The sequence below is a fragment of the Euprymna scolopes genome, chromosome 19, assembly GCF_053919585.1.
Source record: "Euprymna scolopes isolate OS-2025 chromosome 19, ASM5391958v1, whole genome shotgun sequence".
NCBI lineage: Eukaryota > Metazoa > Mollusca > Cephalopoda > Sepiida > Sepiolidae > Euprymna > Euprymna scolopes.
The window spans coordinates 60054756-60075876 of record NC_136500.1 but is presented as its reverse complement, the minus strand read 5'-3'; the positions used below and the strand labels follow the sequence as shown (position 1 = coordinate 60075876).

General features: G+C 33.3%; 2 protein-coding genes across 6 annotated transcripts in view; both read right to left on the bottom strand.

The window, feature by feature from the left end:
* Window positions 1–21121, bottom strand: part of LOC145303651 (uncharacterized) — a 637407-nt gene that overhangs the window by 440827 nt on the left and 175459 nt on the right. The gene's annotated exons all lie outside the window — the stretch shown is intronic.
* The window catches only part of LOC145303648 (autophagy protein 5-like), a 35163-nt gene that overhangs the window by 13181 nt on the left and 861 nt on the right, over window positions 1–21121 (bottom strand). Inside the window, exons 2-5 of the mRNA XM_080145206.1 lie at window positions 8502–8668; window positions 1823–1950; window positions 1261–1339; window positions 532–694 (exon numbers count right to left, since the gene is read on the bottom strand). Coding sequence (XP_080001332.1) covers window positions 532–694; window positions 1261–1339; window positions 1823–1950; window positions 8502–8615 — 484 coding nt within the window. The 5' untranslated portion in view covers window positions 8616–8668. The remainder of the gene's footprint in view (window positions 1–531; window positions 695–1260; window positions 1340–1822; window positions 1951–8501; window positions 8669–21121) is intronic.

The following is a 21121-nucleotide window of genomic DNA, read 5'->3' as shown; positions in this document are numbered from 1 at the left end:
AGCATATTTATGTGCATTTACTGCAGATTATTTGGAAATCATTCATTTCTGGAGATTTTCAGTAGCATATTCAGATTCCTTGCACAAAAATACACTTATATGGCAAATTTCATTGCTTAGTCTTGTGTTTTAACAAAGATATAGCATTTTTACTGAAAAAGTAGTGCAAAAAAGTGACAAAATGCATATGGTTTTAAAGAAAGGAAAATATCCAAACAAGCACGGCATAAAAATAGCCATAACTTGATTGATTTTAATTGGGTTTTAAAAATTTAAAAAGATTCTTTTTTAGCTTATCAAGCTCTTTCTATATATACCAATATTTTAAGCCATTTAAATTTTTTCATGTGTATTGCTACTTTTCACTATTCAAACAGTACAGCTTAAAGATCTTACAGATAATGCAAAAGCCTGTGTAAAGAAATGGTAAACAATATGCTTTGAAGACATGAAAGAAAGGGAAACTTATACCATTCTTGAGGAGATTAGTTCTTAATACAACCCTAATGGGTCCAATAGGTTTAAACTTACCATTCAACAAGCCAAGCCATAATTGTTTGTGGTCTTTCTTTTGCATTCCATTAATCACTAAACTTCGGTGTTTCAGTGCATCTGCTTCTTTCACCATCGACATGAAGTGCGACTCCACAACATCCTTGTTTGGACAATGAAGCAGCTCTTCTTCAGGAAAGTTCTTGAAAACAAAATCATTAAATTTGACTGAGATTTGTATTTATGTTATTTGGACTACTATTCGCATTTTATCATCATCATCATCATCATCATATTGAGTTTAACATCCATTTCACATGTTTGCATGTACTGGGCAGCTTTTAATGATTGATTTACAAACAAACTTCTATGTGATAACAGCTTCTATAGATAATAATGCCTCTGTGCAATAACAGCCTCTATAGGTAATAGCATTATAACAGAAAGAGGTCGTTATTGCATAGGGACATTATAACCTATAGAGGCCGTTATCACAGAGGGGCATTATTATCTATAGAGGTTATTATTGCATAATGCCTCTATAAGTAATAATGTCCCTATGTAATAGTACCTCTATAGGTGATATACTGTTATAAAAATTTAAAAGAAATTACACATTGAACTTTTTATTGTCAATTTTTTTAATTAAAAAAATATTTACTTGTAGTTTAACAAGTAGTAAAAAAAAGGCTAATGTTATAAATAAAAGATTCATAGAAAGTTACAATGAAAGCATTAATGTAGTTCAAGTTCAATAATGTCTCTTACTTGAAAGTGTATTGTGAGTTTCCATGGAAGACTTTCTTCACTTCCATACAAGTCAAACAACACTCCAACAGGATAATGCCTGAAATACACAAAAAAAGATATTTCCATGAATTTTATTGATATAATTGTTTCATAATTGGAATTTATTTCTGACAGTATGTTATGCATTAAGACTCCATTGTCTTCAATTAAAAAAAAAGAGTACATGCACAGAAGCATGAGAGAAAAAAAGTGAAGGTACTGATTTGCCTTGCCACTGTTTCTGTTAGTGCTACACTGGAAGTTAGGAAGTACGTTAGCTGACTGTAACCAAAATGCTAAGGAAGAGACTTATTTAATATGTAGAATGAAAAAGGTTGGAACTTGGTTGACAGTGTGGATCTATTAAATTGGAAATTCTTTTGTCGATCCTCTCCAATAGAGACACACTATTGTAAACATGATTTCTCCTTTAACTTAAAAAAAAAAAAAAAAAAAAAAAAAAAAAGATTTTTTTCTTTCATTACAAAAAAAAAAAAAAAATGAATAAAAAGGACAAAAAATAAAGAAATAAAAAACTGACCATTTCAAGGGTTGCCCATCAAATTCTAACCAGAATTCACCTGTTTTTTCTGCATCAAGGAATTTTTGGAAGTATTTCTGGACTTTGTCTGTCACCAATGGGAAATAACTAAGCCGAGGTACAAGTAACTGAAAAGAAAGAAATAATTGAAAATAAATCATTAATCAAGTCACAATTAAAAGGATTGTGCTTTTATATTGAACAAACGAATCAAAATATTGAATTTCAAGTAAAACAAATGGTAACTACATTATTGGTGCAAATAGTAACATATCCAAAAATTACGAAAAACCATAAGAAAAATAATTATTAATATAAAGATAAATTTGTGAAATTAAGCGAAATCACTATATTACACTTGGTAAAGAAAAGAAAAAAAAAAGATAAGTTGACAGGGGAGATAACTGTTGCTTACATCAGTGAAGAACATAATTCAAAATGTCGGACAAATTTTATTCCTCAAATAAACTTTATAGAAAACTGTTTTTCATTATTTTTCTACTTCATCGTTTTCCATAATTTTTGGATATATTACTATTTGCAACATGACAATTACATAGGTACCATTTTTAAATTTTTTTCATTCAATATAGAAGCACCAAAAGGACCTTTTATGGAATGGAATGCAGAGCCGGCATTACCTACTTCTGAATCCGTGTGTGTAAGGTTGAAGAGAAGTCTCAAGAGAAGAGAGTGAGGAGGTGGTTTCATCAATGCTTTATAGGCTTATTTATGTCGCACCGTTGTTAACAAATCTTTATACACGTTCTTATACTAATCCATGTTTTGTCTTACTTCTTTGTGTCAGTTATCCATGATTCACCCTTGAGAACGATTCTGATTTGCAAGTTTCATGTTACCATGATCTGCACTTGGTGTGCCTACATCAAAATTCATACTAGTTCATTTACTCACTATTTTGACATAGTAAACACTTAGTTTTATTTTATTCTCTTAACTTAGAAATTTTCTCAGGAAAAATTATATACAACCACTTTTAACAGTAAGAACATAATTGTAAGGGTCATTTTTATGGAGAAAAATGTTAAAGTTTTTCAGATAAATAAATCAAGCATGTAAAAACATATGCAATTTTTTTATACCACAATCAGCAAGGCTATCCCATTTTGACTGGGACATAAATAAGAAAATAGAAGAGTTAAAAACGTGTGTAAGATTTTTCTTTTTTATTATTATTCCATTTTCATCCCAAATAAGGCACAGTGCCACTTTGATATAGGGAGCTATTATCAGGGACATAAGTTGGAAGGATACTATGTAGGGAGTTGAGCGGCAAGATGTCTGTTTACATTACACTTGAATTTCTGCATGCCAGTACAGTTGGAGAGGCAGGAGCCCGGAAGGGAGTTCCAAAGTCTAGCAGTTCTGAGGAAGAATATTAGAGTAGAAGGCTTCCTTACATCTATGGATCTCTGTGTAGGGGTGGGATTTTGCTGTTTGTCGAGTTTTTTCTTTAACTTCTTTTTCTCTAGTTCTTCCTTAAACTGCCTTCTCTCTCTCTGGGAAAATCTTTGTGATCGGTTTTCGGCCAGTAATTAAGCTGTTGAGTGATCAAAGTTTAACAATTTGACCTTTGAAAACTCTACCAAACTCCTCCACCAATTTTGGGTCTAAACACTTGAAATTTTAAATGTAGGTTACTTGGATATGGATCAAACTTCTAAATTGTATTTAAGCCCCCAAAAATAAATGTTAAGGGGTTAAAATTGGGGTCAAAGTTTAAAAAAATTTATCTCTACTGTCTATCAAACTACTCAGCCAATTTCTGGTCTAAACATTTGAAATTTTACATAAAGGGTATTCAGAGATAGGGCAAGTTTTTAATCAGTTTGGGTTGAAAATTTGAGCTGCCAAGGGGTCAAAGTTCAAAAGATTTGACCTTTGTGTTGTTTAGCAAACTACTCAGCTAATTTGGGGTCTAAACATTTTAAATTTATTCATAACAGGTATTCAGATATGCGGCAAGCATTTTAATCAGTTTTGAGGGGAAAATTTGACTGCCAAAAGATTAAAACTAAGAGAGTTAACCTTTGAAGATTCTACCAAATTTCTCCAATTTTGGGTCTAAACAATTGAAATTTTAGATGTAGCTAACTTGGACATGGGTAAAACTTTTTTATTTTGATTTGAGACCAAAATAATAAATGTTAAGGGGTCAAAATTGGAGTCCAAGTTATAAAATATTTACCTCTGCAGTCTCTACAAAATTACTCAGACAATTTTTGGTTTAAACATTTGAAATCTTATATAAAGTGTATTCACATATAGGGCAAGTTATGAACAGTACATAGGGCCCAAGCAAAGCCGGGGTGAACTGCTAGTATATCTATAAAAATGAAACTGTCTGTGTGTGCACATTTCCCTACCAAATTACTCTGTCAATTTTCAGTCTACAGACTCGAGGTTTGACATAAGGGATATTGAGATTTGAGAAAATCTTTTTAATCGGTTTTGGGCCAGAAATTTGTCTGTTTAGGGGTCAAAGTTCAACAATTTCACCTTTTAAAACTCTACAAAACTCTTCCACCAATTTTGGGTCTAAACACTTGAAATTTTAGATGTAGGTTCCTTGGACATGGATCAAACTTTTTAACTTGATTTGACCCTAAAACAATAAATTTTAAGGGTTAATTAGGGTTAAAGTTTTTAAAAATTTGTCCTTTCAGCCAATTTTGGGTCTAAACATTTGAAATTTTACATGAAGTGTATTGAGACATAAGAAAAGCTTTTTAATTGGTTTTTGGCCAAAAATTTGGCTACCAAGGGGTTAAAGTTCAAAAGATTTGACCTTTGTGGTCTCTAGCAAACTATTTAGCCAATTTTTGGTCTAAACATTTGAACTTTTACATAAAGGGTATTCAGACATGCAGTAAGCTTTTTAATGAGCTTTTGAGGGAAAATTTGGCTGCCAAGAAGTTGAAAGAGTTGACCATTGCAGACTCTATCAAACTCCTCTGCCAATTTTGAGTCTAAACATTTGAAATTTTAGTGGTAGGTTACCTGGACACGAGTCAACCTTTTTAATATAATATATATATATGTACATATGCACACAAAGTTATGAACAGTACACAGGGCCCGAGCAAAGACGGGCTGAACTGCTAGTATATATATATATATATATATATATGAATAACATACATATTTTTATAGTAGATCCTGTCTTAAGGAAGGGATGTCGGATATCATAAATAGAGCATTAATCTTCTCTATATAAATAAAATGAACTTTCCTGTATAAGTTTGACCTTAATAGGATTAAAAATCGAGACATTACATGCAAATTTATTACACACAAGCTGCAGCACAATATCTGAGGTGTGTTATAGCCATATTAGCTTTCCATAACGTCGCTGATCGTAGATTCCTATATTTCATCTGGTGAGAGTTCGCTGCAAAAATCGCTTAGGATCAATGGAAGTAGTAAACTCTTCTCTCTTTATTAAATTCCTCCTTCTGTTATGTAATAAGTGTTCTTGAGTGTTCATATTGTGAGATAGAGACAGGTCTTATATATAACGAGATAGTGTACATTTTAAAGGAGCTAATGGGAATATGTAATACACTTTGGATGAGGGGAGATATAGATATATAGATAGATAGACCGAGAGATAGTGCGTTTGACATTTATACTGTTTGACAGTTCTGTGAATGGGAGTGTTTCTATAACACTGACACATATATTTCTTTACCTATTTTTGAGATGATGATTTTCACAAAGTTCTTATAATATAAATTGACAATACCTTTTCTGTTGTTGAATAGCATAACACGAAAACGCAGGTACAAAATTATAATGTGGGATATATGGTTAGAAAAGAAAAAAAAAAAAAAAGAAACGTACCGGGCATATCTGCATCGCTCTTTGGGAAAGAAGAAGGAAAGGATGGCCATCGCATTTGTATACGCGAAGGGCATCTTGAAAAGGCAGAGCATGATGGGAGAAGCTATTTTTTTTTCCTGTCTCTTCCTTTTTTTTCTAGATAGGAGGATATAAAAGCAGGGAAAAATTCCCTGGGGGAGCAGAGAGAAAAGAGTCGTGAACATCTTCTCTTGAAAAGAATTTTGTATTGCTGACGTTCGGATTGTGCGGTGTGACATTGGTGGTGAGAGGCCAGGTGTGGTCGATTGGAAAAAAAGAAGGCAGAAACGTCCTGTTGTCGAGAGAGTGACTCACTCCTTCCCGAACCCCAGAACCGAATCCTGATTATAACTAGATATTCGTTTATTCCATTCCGACCAGTCAATGGCTTTGCATCAAGGAATGCAAGTCTTTGCATGATTCTTTCTTCTCCCCTTCGCTTCCAAAGTTCCATGTCAGCCCTGTCTCTGACTCCTCTCTTCTCCCCTGACTAACTGACTTCTGACTGACTTATCTAACTAAAGCTCTCTATATTGAGAACTCATGACATCATTGCATACCCAACACGTGCATATCATACTCGTGGCCTGACATGCTTCCTCTAACCTAATTTTCCTAACCCACTTTACAAATATGTTTTATATTTTCCATTGTCTATTTTTAAATTCCTTATTTTAATTTCATTTCTTTAACAGAAACAAAATTACATCATTACATTCCTTTTTCAATAAATAGATATCTAACTATTTTATGTGAACTAAACAATGGTAATTCTACATTCCATTTTCAATAACATTCTGTATTTATTTTAACTTATGATCGGAATTTTTCAATTCTAAATCTAGCTTCATAAGTTCAAATCCTTGGCTATCCTATCTCATATTTACTCACTTATAAGAACAGGCAGCTGTTCTTTAACACTTCCATCACCACCCATTTACACCGGACTTGACTATTCACAGTAGAAAATTACGAGAAACACCAGTTTGCGTTCTTAGTTGTTTAAAAAATGTGGATTGGCATACAGCTATTCTAACGGTTACTTATTCCATTTTCTTTTCTTTTTTTTTATACATTTTTTTATTCATTTATTGTTCTTTTTCTTTTATTACCTAATCCAATGGGTACTTACACCATCTTTCCCTTTTTTGGTTTTTACTTTGTTTTTTTTTCTCATCGTTTACAGTTTACACAGAGAAAATCGCGTTTATTAAAAAAAATAAATGAAATGAACTAACCATGGATTCCATGTTTTACAACAAACTCTTACTAGTCGACAACTACTACTTGCTTATCCAACTGTATTTATGCAACATCCCTTTCTTTTCCACCATGGAGTTTTATTTTCTCTGTGTTTCATGCTTTATTTTATTTTTTCCTTTACCAACTGCGACTGATTTACGGTCAGGGATGGATCAGGCGACACCGGCAATCATCAATCGTTCTTCATATGTTCATACGATTACTCCACTTTATAGTTTCCTTATTTTATTAATTTTCTTTTTCCCTTTGGTTATGTTTACAGTTATTTTTAAGGAGATACTCGACTTTACATTTTTCTTATTTTAGTTATATTTCTTTCTGTTGGCTATGTTCACAGTTACTTTTAAGGCGATACTAAGGTGGAGGGGTGAATTCTTATTAGATTAGTTACTTATTCATTATTTATTTTCTTAACTGGAAAACTACTATGACAGCGATAAATACCGTCTGTAACTGATATTTATAATCTACAAAACGAAACGAATTGGAAAATAAACACAAAAATACAAAAAAAACTACAGGTAAATATTTGGCAAAAACAAAAAATAAACAAAAAAAACAAAAAACCCAAACATCCGAAAAATCACATACTAAAATATATTAAACATATTGGAATTTTACAAGGTAGGTTTCTTCAAATTTCTTTTTGGGGTTTATATGCATTGGGATTTTTTTCCGGTTTGTTTTGTTTTGTTTTTACAAGTACTCTGCGTCTGTTACGACGCTGCTCGGCTGACATCCATGATTGCTGGTCTCGCCCGACCCGTGCTTGACGGGAATTCACTTTCAGTTTTGGTTCACAGTTTTTGCCAGGAGGAGAGGGGGATAAATACAGCTAGGCATTGTCCGCGGCACGATCATCGCAAACGTCTGATTAGAATAACCCCTTTAAATGGGGAGCTGGTTCCCCCCCCCCCCCGTCATCTTCAGGAAACCAAAACTGACCCACCACATTAAAACAAAGTAAACAAGCGCCAAAAGACTGCCCCACAGTAATTTTAAAAATATGACACGTCATCGTAATGACCCCGCGATGACTTCATTAAGCGGCCAACTGTCAATCAAACCTCTGAGACTTTTTAACCCTTGATTTAAACACGCTTCTCAATTCCTAGATGGTTGACTATTTTTTCCCTTTCGTTTCCACTTTCACGTCAAGGCTTCAGGGTTCAATCCGATCTTCCTACTAAAATTTTCATTTTTTTTTTTAACACACACACCTAAAAACACACAGGCAACGCCGGGTACTCACAGCTAGTATAAAATAAAATGAAACTAAAAATTTACATTATTAATTCATCAAAAATTCAAAAATAAATTAAACGAGGGAAATTTTTGTTATATTCTATTGAACTTTTGATGAATTAGTAAATAACGTAAATTTTCAGTTTCATCATTTTATTTTGTCTATATATATATATATATATATATATATATATATATATATATATATACATACACACACACACACATTGTGTTTCTGTTTTAAATATATTATGTATATGTGGATTTTGCTTTTAAAAAAATTACTCACATAATAATAAAAGGGATCTGGTTCTTCATTAACAATTTCATCTTGAGACAGGCTAAAAGAAACTGGGATTCGTCCTTCCCAGACTTCTCGAAGAATCTCTCTGTCCTCAGCCATATCATACAGTAGCCATTCTCAATTCAAATTGAGTCGGAAATTTCAGAATAAATCTGAAAAATAAATAAAATACAGAATATTAAAGTTTCCAGTAATAAAATGAACAGATTAAGCTACAAATTAAATCATTGTTAAAACAACTGGATGCATGCATATATATAAGAGAAACTGAACTGATTTTTTTTTTTATCATTTCAGTTTCTCTTATTTTGCATGACCTGTTTACTGAAAGCGGTTTTATTTTTATTTTATTAACAATTTGATGTTATTTTGGAGTGGAATTTGAAGCTCATGTTCTATAATTATAAAATACCAAATATATCAATTTATATGTTTATTAATAAACAGATCCACCGGACCTATATATAAAAACTTTTTTTACCAGACCCATTATATAAACAAAGAAAATTGCTCCAGGAAAATACCTTCTTCGGACCTTGTGATGTGGATTACTCAAAATACAGTTTGGATCATTTTACCACACTGCTGTCAAAGACATTCACTTCGGATTTTACCATGCAATTTGGATGTGAATTTTATATCCTTTTCATTAACTTCCCTTACTCTATGACATTTAAATACTTAAACAACTTAATTGTGATTTTCCATTTTCTCATTAACTTTAGCAAATAAGGTGTAAACCATTATAACTATTTGCTAATATTTTCTCCTCTGAAGAGAAAGTATACATCGAAATCCTATAGGATAAGGAGTTATAATATTTCAAATGTATTATTTGTCTTACATAGAATAATAAAAATCTTTTGATTTGAAATTTAAACATTTCTCATCATAAATTTTTAAATTCATTGAATGACTAAAATTTTATATATATATTATGTATTTAGGCACCATGTTTTCATTCAGACATATTGTTAAATAGCACGGCATGTTTTTGCTTAATGATCTTTTGTAATTTTTCCATTTTTAGATTGGGCATTCTTATGTCTCGGATGAATTAGTGTAGGAAAGTTCTGTAGTCGTTTTCGTCCATCTTTTTTTTGTTGTTATTTGTTTTTTTGCAGGTACTTTCAACTGATTTTCTTCAGTTATCTTCAGGCAGTTTTTGCTAACTGTTTCGTTTAAAATCTGGATGCTCTTATATGCTTCAGTTCAAATTACAATAAATTACTTGAAATAGTGAAGTGTCTCGTGTGTAAAAAATATATGTTGTAATTTAAATTAATTATAAAAAAAACTGAAAAAAAAAAACATTTTTAAACCATTGTGCATTTATTTTAGCCACATTTTTAACACGTTAAAACTTTTTTTTTTTTTTTTTTACACACACGAAACACTTCACTATTTCAAGTAATTTAAATGGAATTTGAACAAGCATATAAAAACAAAAAGTTGGCTAAAACGTGGTGAGACGACAACAACTATGGAAGGCAGTAATTACTGAGGATACAGTTAAAAAATCCAGCATTTTTATCCTCTCACAGTTAACCACCTGATGAAGGCCAGAGGAATAATTGGCTGAAACGTCATGAAACAACAACTATAAAGATGTTCACAAATAAATAAAAAAAATCTACAAATTACTCATCTCAAAGAATTCAATAATTAAAATAACAGGTATTAAACCTCAATTAATAAACATTCCCCAACTTTCAGTTTCTTTGAAAGGGTTTTTATGAAGCGTAATATTGGCACAAAGTCTCATTTGAAAATTCAAATATTTCTGATTTGCATTGAATTTGATCCATAGAAATTAGATGGGAGAGGGGGTGGGCATTAGTACTAATAGGAATTTCCACAGTTTAATTTTTAGTAGTACTTCCTTACCCCACCATCTAGTACCGAGCACCATCATGGTTTTTCAAAAAAAAATGTCTTTGTTGCTTCACCCCCCCTCCCCACTCCCAACTAGTCCTACATACCATCATGGTCTTTGACTGTCTTCAATACCCCCACCCTACCATGTACATGCTAATTGTACAAAGGTTATATAAAGGGCAGTGTGGAAGGTGGATAGTTATTTTTAAATTTGTAAAATCATCTAGTCCAATGTGTCGCAACCAGAGACCCATGGCTCTCTAATGGGGCCACAGGCTTTTGATGGGGGAGCTAAAGAGAACGCCAAAATATAGAAGTTCGCAATGTATAAATAAGGTGACAAGACTCCAGCCATGAAAAAAAAAACAACAAAAAAAAAACAGGAATTTATTTTTACATACAGCGGCACCTCTAGATACAAAATTAATTTGTTCTAGCTTGACTTTCATATTTAGAAAGACGTTTTACACATAAATTGTCTAATTTGTTACAAGACAAAAGCTGGACATAAGAGGTCTCGTCACATGAATTCAACAGCAAGTGTGTCATTTGCAGCAAAATTTTCACTTTGACTTATAATTTTAGAGTAACTAAATGAACAACATACAACAAAATCTGTATTTTTTGTTTGTTTGTTAAAGTGCAGGGGGCCACGAGTCATCAAAGGTTGAGAAACACTGACCTGGTGATATTGCTAGTCAGTGAGAATGACATGTATAAAAACTAGTAATGCTAGTCCATAACTCCCCACCTATATATACTAGATTAGCATATATATATATATATATATATATATATATATATATATATATATATATATATATATATAATATATATATATAATATATATATATATATACTAGATTACCAATGACCCATTGAATATTTTGTAGGCTTTTTGTTGTTATTGCTTTTTCATCTCAAACAAGGCACTGTGCTACTTGGATGTAAAGGGCTACCATTTGGGACAAAATTTGCAGAGATACTATGTAGGGAGTTGAGCAGCAAAATATCTGTTTACATTACACTTAAACTTCTGCATCTCAATACAGTCAGGGAAGCAGGAACCCAAGAGAGAATTCCAAAGTCTAGCAATTTATGGAAAGATACTATTTGAGTAGAAAACTGTCTAGCATGTAGAGAGCTCTACAGTAGAGGGATGGACTTCTGCTGCTTGTCGGATTAGTTGGGGGTATTTACGTCGAGGAGTACAAGGGATTGAAGTTTGTCAGAGAATTTTTCATTAAATACTTGTAAAATAGGCACAGAGAGGCAACATTTCATCGATGAGACAGAGATTGAAGCTTAGTTGACATTGTTGGACCTATTAGGTTGGCAACTGATTTCTGACCTTTGTCTATGAGTAAGAGACTAGTAACAGATGCACCAGCCCAAATGTTGCAACAATACTCCATGCATGGGCTAATAGTAGCCTTGCATAGTAACTTTCCTTCTTCGAAGCAGCCTTGGCAATGTTCTCAATCTATTTGTTCCAATTCATCTTCCCTACGAATATAAAGCTGAGGAATTTGAACCATGGCTATCAGTAGTTGAGAAGGTTTCTTGTAATTATTAAAGGAAAGAAGCTTAGTCTTGGCAGCATTGAATGTTACCATCCATTTATGTCTCCATTCCACTATAGACTGGAGGTCTTTTGCTAAGATTTCAGCTATTTCCTTAGATGTATGTTTATTCATTTCCCCTCGTATCTGTTATAGAGCGTCAGGTAATCAGCAATTATACCCATCTCAGAGATGTTTATTTAATCTCCTCATGATCTCTTGAAACATAAATAAACCTATGCTAATTCGTTACATTCATTTACATACACATATATAACAAATGACAAAAGCCTATATTCCAAATTTTAAGATGTTGACCAACTTACCGTTTATTCCTTCAGTTCAGCATCTCTTTGCAGATACTGTTCTTTTTTTGGCCCTGTTTCTTTTGAATATTTTTTTACATAACATTTTGCTTGACTTCTTTCTTCGGTGAAAAAACGCTACATGTCAAGAGTATGTTAAGATAGTCAACAACTTGAAATTTAGAATATAGACTTTTGTCATTTATTTATTATATATGCTCTGTAATTACATCGAGCTTCATAAATTAAAGGATTGGTATAAATAATAAGTGAAATATAATTGAAGAAACATATTTCCGCAAAAGGTGCATAAAAAAACAATACACAGCATAACAATGAATAGTGTTTTCCATATCAGATTCTACAATGGGTGATATGAACCTAGTAAAATCTGGTAACGGATTCCAACACCAGAAAGACAGCCACACAAAATGTAACCTAGATTCTAGAAATGTAAAACGAAAAGGCACTGATTAAATTTTAATCACTAGTAGATTTTTTCTTGGTTATTTGTGTACTGTATAGCTTGTTGTTTTCTATGCATAGAAGATATCAGCATTAACCGCCCCCTCCCCACATTGTTGCATCGTGTTTTGTTGTTTGTAAATTGCTTTTTTTTTCTTTTCTTTTTTGTAATGAATAGCAATTGTTTTGTTTTGGTAATTATTGTATCTTTTGCATTTTATTGTTTTATTTTTAAGTCACGCGCATATTTATTTTTGTAACTAGTAGACACAGATATATATATTAATTATACATTTTTAACAGTCCATCACGAATGAGTAGTAGGTAATGATTTAATTAATTTTAGCAAGAAAAATCACATTTTAATTGGGAAATGTCTCATCCGCCATTTTATGTTTATATTAAGGTCAATGAAAAGGGGCATAAATATCATACAGGCTAGAAATTGTTTACCGATCAAATTTAATTTTATTTTATTTTATAAAACAAGATTACTGTATAAATTTGCATACATTTTGGTGTACAGCCTGAGTGTTTGTGGATTTATATATATATAATATAAAGCTGTGTGTGTGTGTGTATATGTGTGTGTTTCTGGTCACGAATAGCCTCCTATATGGTTGACTATTTTAAAAAATTGATTACATATAATGATAGAAAATGTACCGAGATACAGGAATGGGTATGTTTGATCTGGTAGAACGATGTTTCATTAAAATTGTGGGGTCTGCGTTCGCACCTGATCCACAAAGTATGGAAATAAAAAGTTTAAAAATGATAAAAAAAAAAAAACGTTTACAAGTGTTTTTGATATAGATGTACATAAGAATATTTTGATAAGTATGTTTTAACTTAAATAGGGATGGTATAATAAAATTGTGGGGGTCTGCGTTTGCGCCTGGCCTCCATAGAATGGAAATAGGCACAAACTTTAATAAAGACTTTTCATATCTATCTGCGTAAGTATACTTTGATAATACTGTTTCAGTTTGAAGAAATATGGTATAATAAAATTATGGGGTGTTCATTTGCACATGACCTCCATAGAATGGAAATATGTCACAAAGTTTAACAAGGTTTTTTAATATAGATCCACAGAATATTGTGATAAGTGTTTCAGTGTGAACAGGTATGGTATAATAAATTATGGGGTTTATCTATTTTATTTTTACTTTCATCATATTTTGCTTTGGTTTTGATACCCTCAAATTCAACCCAAATTTACAACCCTTCCTTTTCATAACCTATCATACTTTCATAAATCAGAGTCCATTTTCTGTAGGCTGTTTTTTAACCCAGTATAGTATGCTAGTATATATAATATACATATATATATATATATATTACATTGAAATAAAACTGTATAAGCGCCCAAAAGCGTTTTAGCATGTTGTATGTTATATATGCTGGTGTTCCCCATGTTTTTAAATATGTAAGGGGGAAAAAGGTGCTTATGTAGATTCGTGATTTTTAAACAATCTCATTTCAGGAAAAAACATCATTACATACTTCTGTGTCAAGTCGAAATTAGGGCGGACCTGTATGAGAGTGCCCCCCCACCACCACCAAATGCGGGTTTTTAATCCCTTTTTTTTTTTAGTTTTTTTTTTTTTTTCGACGATTATCATAGATTATTGAATTAATAATCATAATAGCAGAAAAAATTGAAAAAAAATTTTTTTTTTAATTTAATGACTTAAGAAAGGGATTCACAATCTCATTATTCATTCTAATCACGTGACACGTCGGGAAAAGAAATGGACAGTAAGTCAGGTAGCAATGAAGTAGAACGTTATAACGAGAAATTGAACCAACCCCCTTCTTAAAAGTCATTAAAAAAAATTTTTTTCCAAATTTTTGATGCCAGTATGATACTCAAGTCCGTAATCTATGATAATCGTTGGAAATATGAATATCACGGTAAAATATGAAAAATTACTCAACCCTCGAAAATTCCTTTAAAATTACCACTCGTATAGGTTTTTGGGGTCGCTGAAAACGAAAATAACGTTTAAAATTACGGCAAACGAGTAGTTTACAAGATATGAAGAAATGTTAGTTTTTAAAAAGTGGGGGGGGGAATCACCTTTCTATATTAATTTGCCCTCCATCGGCCCCACAACAGCGGAATTACTATCTTTAAGAGCATATCTGAGAAAATAGACCACATACTGTCTGCACATCCCTCGGCTAACATTCACATCTGTGGTGACTTCAACGTCCATAACGTGGAATGGCTGACCCATTCAAATAAGACAGACAATGAGGGGAGGTTTTGTCATGATTTTGCCATTGCTTATGACCTCACTCAGATTGTTCGCGAACCCACCCATGTGCCCGATACACCCGGTCAATATGCAAGCCTCCTAGACCTTTTTCTCTCAACTTCCCCTGAGCTATGTTCATGTTCCGTTCATTCTTCTCTAGGATCCTCCGACCACTCCGTCGTATCAGTTAAGATAAAAACAAAATGTAAAAAGTCCCCAGACGTACCCCTCCACCGTACTGTATACCAATACTCTATGGCTGACTGGGATAGCTTCCGTACATTCATATCTGATTTACCTCTGCACTCCATGTTTAAAAAGGAAGTGTCCTCTATAGTATCAGATCTGACCGAATGGTTAATTGTAGGCATAGACCAATTCATACCATCTAAAAAATTCCAACAAAAACCAAACAGCCAGCTATGGTTCTCCCCAGAATGTGCTGCTGCTATCGCGCACAGAAATCACTTTTTCCATAGCTACCAACATAATAGATGCACTGAGACTAAAGCTGCTTTCAGGTCTGCCAGCAACCACTGTAAAAGAGTAATAAAAAGATGCTAGAGAGCTATATGCCCAGTCTGTTAAATCCAAGGTAACTGATCAGCGGCTTGGTTCCCACCAGTTTTGGCAAATAACAAATAGGATTCTGAACAGAAGTGTGCATTCTATCCCAACCATTATCAATGAACCAGAGGTCATCTCGTCAGCGTCAGACAAGGCCAAACTATTTGCCAAGAACTTTGCAGCTAATTCTACCCTATGCGACGAAGGCCATAAACTCCCCATATTTCCTCCTATAACACAGACCAAGCTAGGTAACATACAAATATCCGTGCATGAGTTCGCCAAGCTAATCAAGAACCTAGATTCCAGTAAAGCAACTGGCCCTGATGGCATCCCAATTATAGTGTTAAAAAAGCTTCAACCAGAACTTGCTCCCATACTTACAAAACTATTTAAGCGCTGCCTTAAGGAGAAGTGCTTTCCAACTCCCTGGAAGACCTCATCAGTTTGCCCTGTATTTAAGAATTCAGATGATAAGTCATCTCCCTCTCAGCACAGACCAATAAGTCTCCTGTGTGTTATGAGTAAGTTGCTGGAATCCATATTAAATAGAGAAATAGTCAACCACATAAATAAATAAATAAATATAAATTTCCGCTCTGCAAGATCTACCGCAGATGTGCTGACGGTTATATCCCACAGGATTAGTGAATCTCTTGATAAAGGCCTCCTTTCTAGGGCAATTGCTCTTGTCATATCAAAGGCCTTCGACAAGGTATGGCATAAGGGTCTACTTCACAAGATTTCCAGCTACGGTATAACTGGAAATGTTTTCTCAATCATTAAATCATTTCTCTCCGATAGGCTCATAAGAGTAGTGGTAGATGGACAAAAATCGGAGGCCTGCAATATAAATGCTGGAGTCCCTCAGGGCTCAATCCTGGGCCCAACTCTCTTCCTGATCTACATCAATGACCTCCCTAAACACATACTTAAATCATTCGTTGACATCTATGCTGATGACACGACCATCTACGGCAACACATCAAAGGCTGTAAATGACAAAGTTCTCTCTGATTCTCTCTCCTCTGATCTCGAGCGCGTCGTTCAGTGGGGGAAGACGTGGCTGGTTACCTTTAATGCATCCAAAACCAAACTCCTATCCTTACATCATCAACGCTTTGATCCCCATCTGGCATCAATCGTGACGGATGGCTCTCGTCTGGGTGAGGCCCCGTGTTTTGACAAGCTTCTGGGTTTGACTTTTACTCCTGATCTGAAATGGAACACGTACATCAAGTCTGTTACCAAGGTCGCTGGAAAGATGGTGGGATTCTTCTACCGCTCCAGAAGATATCTCACTACTGATGCAATTCTCTATCTGTATAAAAGCCAAGTACGTCCAAGGATGGAATACTGTTGCCATATCTGGGCAGGAGCTGCTAAAAACAGCCTATCCTGCCTTGACAGAGTACAAAATAGACTTCGTGGCTTGGTGGGGGATGCCCTTTTCTCTACCCTGCAACCTCTCTCCCACAGAAGAGACGTTGCGAGCCTATCCTTGTTTTATCGTTATTTCCATGGCAAGGGCTCGTCTGAACTCCAATCTCTGGTCCCCCCTCGCCAATCTTTCACGAAAAACACCCGTCTAGCTGAATCCACTGTGAAAAATTTCCCCCACTCTATATCTGTGCCTAAATCAAAACGTGGATTCCATGAACAAAGCTTCTTTCTTAGAACTGCACGCCTGTGGAACTCTGTTCCGTCTGCCTGCTTCCCACCGGACTACAACTTGGATGTGTTCAAGTCCAACGTTAACAAATTCCTAATGAACCGCCCCCTTAAGTAAACACTTCATCAAATCTCCACACTAACGTAATGTACTTGCAATAACCCTTATCTCTGAGTGGCTTCCGGGCCTTGATAAGTGGTGATCACTGTGTAAAAAAAAAAAAAAAAAAAAAAAAAAAATTTAACGTAAAATGAGCACCCACTTTGTGGCCACAGTTTTTCTGCGGAGAGGGGGGGGTTTCTTTCCACCCTCGGAAAATCCTTAAAAATTACCATTAACGTTTAAAATTCCAAGGAACACGTAGTTTCCAAGATATGAAGAAATGCACTCACTTTATGGTCACCTTTTTTTTTTCGTGGGGGGGGGGGAGACTGCCGGTTTGTTTTTCGTTCATTTTTTTTTTTTTACAGGGCGATATTCAGTTATAGAACTTGTATAGTTTTTTAACAGACGCTTATGCAGTTTAATTAAAAGCGCCGACATTAACCGAGCAGAAGAACTGTTTAATATTTTACAAAAATTCTGTTTACATTTGGTGGAAGGCGGTGGAGGGGCGGGGGTGTTGTGGCGGCCGCTCAAAGCAATTAATTAAACTGCATAAGCACCTGTTAAAAAACAATACAAGTTCTATAATTGAATACTCCCCTCCAAAAAAAGAACGAAAAACAAACCGGCAGTCCCCCAACCCCACTAAAAAAAAAAAAAAAAAAAAAAAGTGATCATAACTTCATATCTTGGAAACTACTCGTTTCTTGGAATTTTAAAAGTTAGTGGTAATTTTAAAGGATTTTTGCGAGGGTGGAAAGAAAGCCCCCTCCTCCACCCCCGAAAATATCGTGGTCACAAAGTGGGTGCTCATTTTACGTTAAATCAATGTAGAAAGGTGATCACCGCCTTTTTAAATACTAACATTTCTTCATATCTTGGAAACTACTCGTTTGCCGTAATTTTAAACGTTATTTTCGTTTTCAGCGACCCGAAAACCTATACGAGTGGTAATTTTAAAGGAATTTTCGAGGGTGGAGTAATTCTTCATATTTACCAAAAGTTTTTAAAAAGATTTAAAACACGCATTTTTAGGGGGTGGTTACTCTCGTACAGGTCCATCGAAATTAGTATAAATTCCAAAAATTACGAAAAAAATGACCCGGTAGAAAAATCATTACTAGTAAAAATAGAATTTATCGAGTTTTTATCGTAAGTGGAAGAGTTGTGCGACCAATTCAGTATGACAAACAAAGATAACCGTTGATTTAAGAGTTCCTCATTTTTCAACACGAAATATCAGAACGTAATTTTTGATATTTTTTAGGGGGGGGGTCGCATCTAGCAGATTTACTGGTTCATTTTTCACTTGAAATATGTTGATTTACAAGACCGCCAATCTATACAATCACCAAAAGCGCCTATATGGTACATAAATTACACAAATCAGTCATGGGAGAGAAAAACAAATCTAAAATTAATTATAAATGTGAAGAAGGCCGGGGTACATATCGACCAAAACGTAGTCCAAATATATAACGATGAAGACCATAGTCCGAAATGATCGAAGGAAACGCCTCATTCCACAATTTAGAGAGAGAGAAAAAAAAAAAAAATTTTGTTAGAAAGTAAAAAGGATCTTTTTTTTTTTTTTTTTAATTCGTTTTAGTTTTTCCCTTTGTGCCAAACCCCATGGAAGGTTTTAGGGTTTGTTTTTACAAAAGGCAGAGGTACGAAAAAGTGGTAAAAAAAAAAATATATATAGATATATATATATATATATATATATATATATATATATATATATATATATATATATATGTTACCAAAGACCAGATCAGTTACGCTACCTAATTGAAGAAATAGTGTTTTTACTTACTTTAAAACGTTTATTCGCTTAAAAAAAAAAAGTAGTGGCGCAGTGGCGCACTGGCGCACTGTAGCAGTATCAGAATTTTTGTAGGAATTTTTGACACCCCTAACACGAAACTGCGAATACAATATAAAAATCTCGTAATTTCTCTGTTAAAAGTGGGTTATTTATTTTCTTTATGGATTATACTTCCAAAATAAACTATTACAATTGTTTTAAAAGTAATAAAAATATTTTTATTTTTTTTTAAAACAGTAATGAATTTTCCGAACTCAATATTTTTCAATTTTTAAACTCAATATTTTTAAATTTTAAAAATCTATCAAAATTTTTCTATTGATTCTATTTTTACGATATTTTCAGGGTCAATGTGAAATTTTATGTTCTTTTCAATAAACCGAATATAATATTTTAGACAAACGTTTTTTTTAAATTCACGCCCCCCCCATTTTCACGCCCCCCCATTTTCACGCCCCCCCCCCATTTTCAACTTTCTCTTAAAAAGTAAATAATTAATTTATGTTTAATAGTTTTATATATCACAAATTGAAGAGAAAAGGTCAATAAATAATATATTCAAATTTAAAACAAAAAAAAAATCAGTTTTTTAGAAATTTACCTGTAAAGTCCGAAGTTTAAAACCTTATTTTATAAGAACACATTTTTTCTTTTTGTCTTTTTTTTTTTTTTTTAATGAAACCTTGGTCCTTGCTCCTTTAATTGAAAAAAAAATTAGGGCTTGAATTACATTTTTCGAGGAGTTATAAGCTTAGAAAGATAGGGGGTCGAATAATTTACGCCTCTCATTTTGAAATGTCTATTAAAAAGTAAATAATTAATTTATGTTTAATAGTTTTATATATCACAAATTGAAGAGAAAAGGTCAATAAATAATATATTCAAATTTAAAACAAAAAAAAAAAATCAGTTTTTTAGAAATTTACCTGTAAAGTCCGAAGTTTAAAACCTTTTTTAAAAAAAAAAAAAAACACATTGTTTTGTTTTGTTTTTTTTTTTAAATAAAACCTTGGTCCTTACTCCTTTAATTGAAAAAAAAAATTAGGGCTTGAATTACATTTTTCGAGGAGTTATAAGCTTGGAAAGATGGGGTGGAATTATTCACTATTTTCACGAAATTTCTGACACGCTATGTGAGAACAAGAAAAATGGCCGCGACGTGACTTACTTTCATGTTTGAAGTCTCGATAATGGCCCCAAATTAGAAAATATTGGTAGAAACCCACCCAATAAATCCCAACCTCCCCATGTTAAGAACGGCTTTCAAGGTTGGGGGTGTTTACTCCGAAAGCCGTTCTTAACATGGGGAGGTTGGGGTGCTTGTAATAGACTGGGGTACGTCGTAAAAATTGACCCATTATAATATTTTGTTTTATTTTCTATTCAGTTTAACCCATTCTCCTTATTGTAAAACAAACCTAGTTTATCAAAAGCTATTTATCTAGAACCGAAACTCCCGTCAATATCGTGTGTGTTTCTCGCCTATACGTAACTTTGATAAATACACATTTTTTAATTTTTTTTTAGCAATATTAATCGAATATTTATTGGATACTTCTGTAGTTTATAAGCCGTGCTTTATTTTTAAGTTAGATTAAATTTGACGGTACCTTTTTGTTTTATTGTTAGGTAAAAGTACAGAATAGTTAATAAAGCTCCTCCCTCCCCACGCTAAGCACGGCTTTCTAAATATAACGCCATTATTTCAGCACCATCCGTTAAGTGCAGAGATACTAAATATTCCCAAACATATAAAATTAAAATTAAATGTAATATAAAAATCCGGGTTTGTATTACTGTACACAGATTCGATAAAGTTGTCAAAAAACAAATAAATGTTATCAAAGGCAAGATAAGTTACTTTTCTACCAAACTGGATATGTTTTTAGTGTTTTTATTCAATGTAACATGTTTAGTCAGCTCGAAAAATATACAGTGTTTCCCAATGTATTG